The sequence below is a fragment of the Montipora foliosa genome, chromosome 12 (genome assembly GCF_036669935.1).
Source record: "Montipora foliosa isolate CH-2021 chromosome 12, ASM3666993v2, whole genome shotgun sequence".
Lineage (NCBI taxonomy): Eukaryota > Metazoa > Cnidaria > Anthozoa > Scleractinia > Acroporidae > Montipora > Montipora foliosa.
Window position 1 is genome coordinate 40,143,527 of NC_090880.1, and position 10,000 is coordinate 40,153,526.

Here is a 10,000-nt window from a genome sequence, read left to right on the forward strand (position 1 = left end):
ATAAATATTATTCTTACCTCCCTTTTATTCTATAGTCAATTTCGGTTTAATTTATTTTCAATTTTTAAAAGGATTTCGTGGTTTCTCAGGTTGACGCCTGAATGATCGCGTCGCTACTTTTCATCTCGGTAACCGCACTGAAAGTTATTATGGGAACAGAAGCCAATTTTACCCCGGTAACCGAAGTCATATGAAGAGGGCCTCAAAAGATACGGTATTTATGAACAGCTGGTATTTAATTTCATGAGCGCAATAAAATATCAGCATCTTTCCCAACGTCACTAAACTGCATGCCCCCCAGAAAGAGACAAGTGGCTTAGGCAGCAGAAATTCTATTAGAATGCAGAAAGCTACTGAGAAAGACCAGAGCTACCCTGTATATAATTTTGAGATGGAATCCTTGGAAAATGTCTACTCCAATCTTGCATTTAGGAGCGACGTAGATTCCGCGGGAAATTTGACACACACGGCTAACGTACGCAAATGCGCCTCCAGAGACTTTGTTCCCCTGGGCGATACAAGCTTCGGTCACACCGCTGTAACTCCAAGACGAGAAATTTTTTTCGACTCTGCTGGCTGGGGTAAGGAAGGAAAAGCTATACCAAACGCAGGAAACCGCTCACAAGATTTTTACTTCGATCAGTATGCGTTGGCAGCTGATCAATACGGCAATGCCATGCCTCCGTCGAGAAAGAGAGGCAAGACTGAGAAACCGGACTGTTCTGCCAATCAATTGAAAAACACTGGTTTTTACGCCAATTTAACAGATTCACGAGAGGAAAGGCAACAGGAAAAGAGAAGCAGTAAAGAAGAAAGAAAAAGCACCCCTTCCCGTTTTAATGTCTCGAAACACCAGAACGTGGGAAGACGTTATTGCTGTGGTATCGTTGGTATTCGAGAAATTGCTCTTCTTCAAGTCCTGACTTTTTTCACAGCCGTTGCAGGTTTGACTTTGGTGATGATGATACTTAACGGGATGATCACGGTTTCTCCAAATACTGTGAACGGTATGCTGAAAATTTGGTAAAATAATATGTTTGCAAAAAATAATGCAGTTAATGCGGGTTAATGGAGATCGTACTTATGATTTTCTTTCTTACATTTGCTTACGCTTTGACCCTTTTAATGATAAATATTGACGGACTATTTGATTAAGGTACTGATCCAGCTTCGTCTGCATGTAGGCTGAAACAAGATGGGTTGTTCTTGTTGTGTTTAAATTAAAAAGTACCTCCTCAAGTTTCGAAATATAGAGTTTCAAGATATCTATATGAATTGGACCTGGAAAATGATCACAAAATACCATCAATTTTAGCCGAGACAGGTACAGAGATCGCTGGATAAATGATCAATCACTCAACCGGAGACGAATTTTACCTCAACGATTATTGAGATTTACAGTAGGCGATACAAGATAGCACGCTCCTATATGTTCTTTCCCGCCCACTAGGAAATTTCTTTTACATCTGTAGGGAATTAGTTGCGGGAACAAACTGTGATGAAAAATAAGGCAACGTGATTCTGAACTGAATATCCGAAATAATCTGCTTGCTTGATAACAACGAAAATTTGATTACGTGTCGTGTGGAGATTTAGCATGGCACTAATTTGCGTGAAACGTCAAAGGCCAAACGACAAGTTTTTGCTTGTCACAAAAGCATAAAAATTCTCTTATTCCCAAATGTCTCACTGTTTTATGAAGTTGCTCAGAATGTGCAGCTAACAGAGAAAACAACGAGCTAAAAATGATGAAAATGATCACCTGATGATCTACTCTTTCGCTATCCCCGCTATTTCCAAATTACAGTATTCGCATGTATATAGACGTTTCTTTTGGAATGTTTTCAAGGATTACGTTTTTTGTAGAATTACTTGGAGTTCATTTGTTAACTCTATGTAATTCAGCTCTAGAGCTAAACTATCTATGATCCATCCATCTATCTACCTACCTACCTTCATACCAATCTACCTAGAGTACTTTCCTATCGAACTTTTTTTTCATCTCATTTCACTGACGTGTGCCTTAGGTCATAAAAACTGTATGCAAATATGTGCACGACAAGGCAAGACATAACAGGCAATACACAATATGTGATTGAAGAGGATATTTAAAACCGCTAGCCCGGTCTTTTCCGCTAATCAATTGGAGAGGCAGTTGTACTTTGTGGTAAAACAAGTGTAATTAATTAAATTTAAACCAGTTTGAAATATCAGGCCTTCGAACAAAGGGAAGGGGAACTGGGAAAAGCCTGAAACCTAGCGGATAATTTGAGAACAGCCTCTATCAGAAAAAAAAAACCCAAGGCTTTGCGATCACTTCTCTGATCTCGTCAATTCGTCTTAGATAAACTCACAGTATCTCACTTTTTTTTCGTTCAGATGCGGCATCACCTGAAAAACAGGTTGACTTTTCACCGCGATTCCAAGAATTGGAATCAAAGTTTTCGAAGATAAAAGAGGAATTAGACAACACTCGACAACAATTGAAAGAGCTGGGCCAAATCAGGAATCCACTGCCGGAATGGAAGACACTTAACGACACCATTGAGGTGACTCAAGTTATTTCTTATAGATACCATGTTACTAGCAGTAATGTAGATTACAGAAAAAGGGAAATCTCTCGAGCCATTTTGGCAAAATGGCGCATTTTCTTTGTGTTGAAAGCTAGTTAAGCTATTACCAGTGTTTGAATTGCGCACGCGAGAGCCTTATGAATAATTGATGATGTCCGGCCATTCTGCGCGATGGTGCGTCGCCTTGAGGCCTTAGCCACCTGTATCGGTTTCCATAAAGCATCTTAATCATTTTACTCCAAGACTGAGTACTAGTTATGGGGATTTGATTGCTCGCTGAGTTATGGGAAGTTGATTTCTCGCTCTAAATTTCTTGTTTCATTCAATCGACTCATTTCATGTGACTGATTTCGAGGAATCGTTATTTTTGATTGAGTACAATGGCTCATTTCACTTGATTTATGTCAAGTACGACTCATTTCATTTTATTGAGTAGTTTCATTTTCAGATTTGTGCCAGCAACAATTTGATAGAATACGCCCTTGGACATCAGACGTCGCCAAAGCTCCAGGAATCGTAGGCGTCGCAAAAGCTCCAGGAATAGTCAATATTCCCCTGATCAGTCTTTGATCTACGAAATATTTAGGAAAGATAAGATCGATATTACCTCGTAGTTTTTCGTAGTCGGATCCAAAACCATGAGACCATATGACGAAAATATACCATTGTGACGTTTGGCATGGAGCAAAACAAACGTGCGGCATGCTGGATGCTATTTGGAACCAACCGACAACCTGTTCTCGATTTCTCGCGCTTGGAACATGAACAAGCCTTCCACAAACACACAGAATACCCAACCGCTCAATAAGAAAGCGTCTCCTTCGTCGACGCAATTAATATGATGTAAACCTGTTATTAATGCTAATTGATATTAACTACACTATTAAGGTGGCTGAAGTTATTTCTTACAAATATCAATGTTAATATTATTGTTAACTATTCACGCCTCTATATTAATTTATGATAGGCAAACTTCTCAAGACACCAAGAAGACTTCAAAATGATGTTGAATTCGTCCGAGAGACGATTAATGACCATGATTTTCGATATTGAGGTCCAAGTTAACAAGACTGACCAAAAACTGCGGGAAGAAACAAGATCGTTATGGGCCACCGGAAATGCATCTACAGAGAAAATTCACAAGGTATTCAGAATTGGGTAGTACTACTAAATCGTCACTTTATTTACGTCTCAAGTCTATACAACCTAACACAAGAGGTCTAGTAATTCTTGGTTTGCATCTACATGGAGGTTAACTTTCGGTAACTTTCACTCATAATTACTTATCACTCATAATTACTTATCACGGGAAGTTGTAACTCAGAAGTGACCAGCTCCCAACGTCAGTGGCTTCATAGCTCAGTTGGTTAGAGCATCGCACCGGTATCGCGAGGTCGCGGGTTCAAATCCCGTTGAAGTCCTGAAAATTTTTCAGGCTTCTCGACGCAATAGAAATTTGCGCTCATCACTCGAGACAACATGGTTTCATTTGATTTCATACCCGCAGTGCAATATATGATGTATTTCATATATATATTTCACTCATAATTACTTATCACGGGAAGTTGTGAACTCAGAAGTGACCAGCTCCCAACGTCAGTGGCTTCATAGCTCAGTTGGTTAGAGCATCGCACTGGTATCGCGAGGTCGCGGGTTCAAATCCCGTTGAAGTCCTGAAAATTTTTCAGGCTTCTCGAGGCAATAGAAATTTGCGCTCATCACTCGAGACAACATGGTTTCATTTGATTTCGATAGAGTTATTTCAGTAGAGTTATGACTTAGAGTTAGAGTTAACGACTGCCAAAATCCTGAATTCAAGATTTTGGACTGCCAAAATCCTGAATTCAAGATTTTGGAAGTCCAAAATCTTGTGATTCCAAAATCTTGAATTCAGGATTTTGGCAGTCCAAAATCTTGAATTCAGGATTTTGGAAACTTAACTCTAACTCTACGACATAACTCTATGAAAATAACTCTAAGAATAGCTGTCCCCATCTACGTGATGCGGAAACGCCCATGTTGGACAGTACAAAACAATAGAAAATGGCCCCACACGTTTTTCATAATAATAGAGTCACATTCCAAAAAGACATTTTAATGCATTGTTCTATACACCAACAAGGCATCCGTGACGTCAGATTCAAACCATCAATTGGCCAATGAGGGGTTAGTGTAGTGGTGACAGCACACGCTTTGTTATTCTCCAGCGGACTCGGCCCCGACAATAGATGTCGCTTTTCTACTGGTCAGCAAGAGGTTCTCTTTCTTCAGTTTCTCCTTTCGTAAAAAAAAAAAACAGAGTTGGAATTGATCGTCCCTTCAGAAACTTAGATTTGAGTTGATTTTTGGTCTCCTCAATTCATTTTCTTCAATTCCTCATTTCGGTCTGACGGCGAAGGGTTAACGCTTGAAACGTCAGCCGGCTCACGATTTTTTCTGGCGGTGGTTAATTTAAAAACAACTCGTTTGACAAAAGCAAATTTTCGTGTTCCACTGGTTCCCCTCCGACGCAGCACCACAGGGAGAACAAAGTCTCTATAGAAACTAACACCTGTGTCTCTAGAAGCCGTCTGTTAACGAGAATAAACTAAAAAAATGGAATTTACACGAGGGAGGTTCAATCAAACACTGTCAACCAATCAACAGACTCTTACTATAGAGAGGCGCATACGTTGCTTGCCTCTCGTGTGTGCCTTTTTAATGTCGAACTAAACTGCGACATTTATTTAACGGTCAATTTGGTGTTTGCTCCTTTTTTGTCAGATAAAAAGCAGTTTGAATGACCTCAGAGACAAAGTCCACTCAGGAGAACAAAGAATAAACCAAACAATCGATCTAAAGGTAAGAGATTTAGTACTTGAAGGCCGTTGGTGTCTTTTCTAGACAACAATTAAAGACAAATACATAATGATTACGGCAGCATAATGATAAACTATTATAGCCCAAGGATTTGAAACTGATATTGTTTGAAACTCCATGATATTGTTTTATATGTGAGTTGTACTATCGGACTCTTCAGACCCAATAACCTCGATTCCATGTCGCATAAATTAAGATTGCATTAATTAAAGTCGACAGCTACTACTACGACTAGTACGACGACGACTACTACTACTACTACTACTACTACTACTACTACTACTACTACTACTACTACTACTACTACTACTGCTACTACTACTACTGCTACTACTACCACTACTACTAGTAATACGACTACTACTACTACTACTACTACTACTACTACTACTACTACTACTACTACTACTACTACTACTACTACTACTACTACTACTTCTACTACTTCTTCTACTACTAAACGAGACTTTACTAACGTGTGTAATAAAATGGAGAGTTCAACGTTACAATTAAGCTAAGAATAAGCCATTTTGAGACAAAGAGAGACCTCACTGCGTAACTCTTAAATGCATAATAGTAGACGAAAGCCACCGAGGCCAGTATGTTAACTTTAGATTGGAATATGTTGCTGCATGGTTGCCTCGCCCGCTCCGCAACTTAACTTACTCCTGCAGTCTAACACTTACGAACTTGAAACATGAACGCGAGAAGGAGGTGATTCCGTCAGGTTTAGCTACATGACTCACCATGTTTCATTCGTGTTTCGGAATCTGCAACAGTTTGATCCCTGATATCAGATTTGCAATCAGAAGAGTCTTGATTACAGCCAAACCTTTTTTTTTTCAATTTGAAAAACAACAGCTAAAAGATTATGGTGACGTAAAACCCCTTCAGATGTCATTTAACAAAACCCTCCGAGAAATGAAGAATGAGTTGACTCGAATATGGTTCTCATTGAACTCTACTGGTGAAAGACTTCAAGAACAGATCACAGCTTCGTGGTTATCAATGTGGAGTGCAGTCAACGCCACTCAGCTGGAACTTGTGAATAAAGTAAGCAGATTCTGCTAGTGCTCAGAAAACTAGTCCATTTCATTTCATTTTATTTCATTTCATTTAACCACTTCACTCCATTCCATTGCATTCCATTCCAGTCTATTCTATCCTATTGTCGAGCAGCCGAAGTCATGAATTAACCATACCCACATAATATCCTTTCCAAACCGTGAAATTTAGCTTCAAACTTAACGTGAAACGACATCAGGCAAGCAGGTAACTACTCATCGAAAAGCCCAAACTTTTCTTAATCAAACTTCTCTCTCTACATCTCCCGTAAGGTTGGTTAAGAAAAATCCTCAAAACAAGTTACCCCAAAGCTACGGATATCCATGACCAAATGAACTTCAAATATCTTCTGCCAAAGCATGATTTCTGAACAACTCTTGTTTAGCCTACCTGGAAAGACTTTGAGGCACAATCTGTGATCTTTTGAACTTTACATATTATAAGTGATAAGAAGACATGTATTTCCCGCTTTAACCGTACTTTTTCACCTTTAAATTAGTAGCGAAGAGACCTCAGGAAACTGCCACGCCAAAAAGAGTGAGCACCTTCATAATTAAGGTTACTCTTAGTAAGTCCGATCCAAGGATTGCTCTTCATTTTCAACTTTTTAGATCACCAACGTCAGCAAGATGGCAGGTCCTAGTGTTGCACAGGGATTGAACGGTAAAGGAGACTTTAGTCAATGCAAATACGATGTTGAAATCGGATTTACTACGACTGGACACGATACAGTTGCAGACGCTAGCGTAGCTGAGTCAATAGTAAGTATGTCAAGACAAGTTTACCCATTCAGACAAAAGAAATTGACCATAATCGCCCGAATCGTAATGTTTGATAATCAAAACAAAAGACGTAGAACCATAATTTACTTCCTGGAAGATTTGGAAATTCGAGAAACAAAAAGTCGCTGCTTCTGCTACCATATGGTATGTCTGATGTCGTCTCTCATGTTCATCTTTGTATCCTTTTTGCAGGGATCAAGAATAATTGGTGTAACCTGTTCCACAAACTTCGCTCAAGAGTATAACCTTGTGTCAACGGTTTCCTCAAACAAACAGAAATACATATGCAACTGCAAAGGGGCCTCCAACCTCTTTCATCCAACGTCGACGTCGCCGAAGAAGACATGCAAGCTTCATTATTGGTCATGCCCGATTGGTTAAAGCGGTTTAATTAACTAACTTGTACCATAAAGTTCTTACCCTTTAATATGAAACACAATATCGGGATTCCAAGCTCTACCTGGGTTGCTTAACTAGTTTATTTCTATCAAAAGTATTTTTCAGAGTTAAAATACGCAATGTCATAACGCATGGCTTTAAAGGAAAAAAATCATGTTCCTATTGCCATAAAGATTTCGTAAGATGAACGTTAACGATTAAAAACAACTCATTGCTACTGCCGAGCAATAATCGCATAGAATGATTCAAATGGTGGGTATACAGGTATCGCTTATCGCCAGCGCTCTTTCACACTGCTTGTTCGTACCATTAACACATTCAAGTAGAAGAAATTATGAGTGCACCGTGACATTTGTTCTTAGTTTACTTAAAACGGGTCCACGTGGATTTTCTACCCTTACTTTAAAGACTGAAGACAGTTGTTTCCCCCGCCAGGGTGGTCCTTTTTCCGTGGCATCAGTCATCGACCACAACCTCCAATTCCATAAAATGAAAACCCAATCATAAGACCTGTGCGAGGAAATAGAAAGTGAATTGGTGATACCAAAATTACACTGATTTTAAGAAAACTTAAGAGTTCTTTCTGAAGAGGAGCATGTCACGTCAAAATGAACTTAACTGTTCACAACGCTGATGCTATACCACGGGCGAGTGTTAAGTATTTATGAGTCAATGAGTCAATGAGTCAACGAGTTAGTGCAGTTAATTAAACCATAAAATGAAAGCTAAAATCTCAGAGAGTGCTTAGGCCTAATCACTTAAACGAGGGCTTCAACAAATTATTGCTATATTGACTGTGAGTCTCATTGACTCATGACTCATTGACTCATTGACTCATTTGACTCATAAAACATGCGTTCTCACCACGGGCAACGTTTAATCGAAATCTAACAAGCATATCTTCATTAAAGGGAGACATTAGATCACAACGTGTTTAATTATAATCTTCAATCTTGACGACCGACGACAAGTTAAGCCAAGTACGTTGGAGTATTAACCAATTTAAGGGTTAAACTGTGCATGACTGCAGGGTTAGCCCTGCACTATCACTTAAACGTGCTGACTATCTCATTGAACGAGTCACTAATTTTGAACTGAAATAAAAACGAATGCCATTGATGGGTTAGAGAAAACGCCGATTTATGCTATCAATTTATCACATCACGAAGAAAATTCGGAATGACATGGCGAGTTGTCTTCATCAAAGACGACAATGAGTTTGCCTCACAATTTAGTAAAAATAAGCAATAGACATTATAATACAAATTACCATAAAATATTTAAACCGAAGATATTACGAAGACTAATGCGAGAAATAATAGGCACACAAAGAAACGTTTTTGTTCTGATTTCGACTTCTCTGTCATGAAAACGGCGCGTCGCACAGAATGCTTAGAGACCCTTAAATGTTCATGAACACTGTGGCCGCGATTTTGAAAACGAACTTGTTGTCTGTAACTAAAAGTAACAAAATTGAAGTAAAACTGTCTTTTCCAATTTCCAAAAGCCATAAAAAAGTTTCTTTTGGGAATTTACGATCAGTGGCGCTTTGGTTCACCGAGGGACGGGGACTTTCTCCGTTTGTCAATATCGACATAGCAAGTTTTTATTGGTTTTTATTGTTATGTTCTGAACGTAAATGCAGCTAATGAGGCTCAAAGAGTAACCCTTCTTTCTTGCTAAAAAGGCGCAAACTAATAAAAACTGTCTTTTCCAGCACAAAGGTGTTCATCGAAAATTGCTGCAGATTTCTGCTTTAATGGTGGCTCCAAAACAACTGCCCCGGCCTATACCGGTCTTGTGCTTCATTCATGATCATTGGATCTACATCTCTTTCCCAAAAAACGGAAAAGTTGCTTCGAAAACCTGGATTCATGATTAGCCGTGACGCGGAGAAATACGAAGGTCACAACGAAAAGTGAAATGTGAAGCGAAAAGAAATTCAAGGTTCTCTGAATTGACTGACATGTTAATCACAAGGAAAACATTTTTTTGTTTGTTCGCGAAAAGTCGTGCCGAATGGGCTATTGACCCGTGGCCCTTGAGAGCGAAGGGTCTAATTGTTAATTATTGTATTTCAGTTCGAACCGACACTAACGACACTATTGACACCCGCTTCAAGTTGCAAGCCAACCCACCTCGTCCCTCGACGATTTCGCCCTTTCATTAAGTTGGTTCGTTGTATTAAAAACTTATTCATATAACGGCATTTTTTTAGTACCATTTTAAACACCAATGCTCACCAATAATTGTGGCGTAATAGGTCACCATAGCAACAGGAAGGTTAAACTGTTTGGGCCTCCTTAAATAAAATCAATCCTA

The 10,000-nt window shown here is 39.1% G+C and overlaps 1 protein-coding gene and 1 non-coding gene across 6 annotated transcripts in view; both read left to right on the forward strand.

Moving 5' to 3' along the window:
* LOC137980041 (uncharacterized) overlaps positions 1-10,000 on the forward strand; it is a 42,057-nt gene that overhangs the window by 1,719 nt on the left and 30,338 nt on the right. For 2 of the 5 annotated variants that reach the window (XM_068827373.1, XM_068827371.1), the window contains exon 2: positions 90-1,007. In XM_068827373.1, coding sequence (XP_068683474.1) covers positions 341-1,007 — 667 coding nt within the window. In that variant the 5' untranslated portion in view covers positions 90-340. Of the gene's footprint in view, positions 1,008-2,379; positions 2,550-3,540; positions 3,718-5,336; positions 5,415-6,293; positions 6,486-7,108; positions 7,259-7,471; positions 9,388-10,000 lie in introns of those variants that run through there. The other 3 variants (XM_068827374.1, XM_068827375.1, XM_068827372.1) reach the window with 3 other exon arrangements.
* On the forward strand, positions 4,175-4,247 carry Trnat-ggu (transfer RNA threonine (anticodon GGU)). The gene has a single exon. It is a non-coding gene; the product is annotated as a tRNA-Thr (tRNA).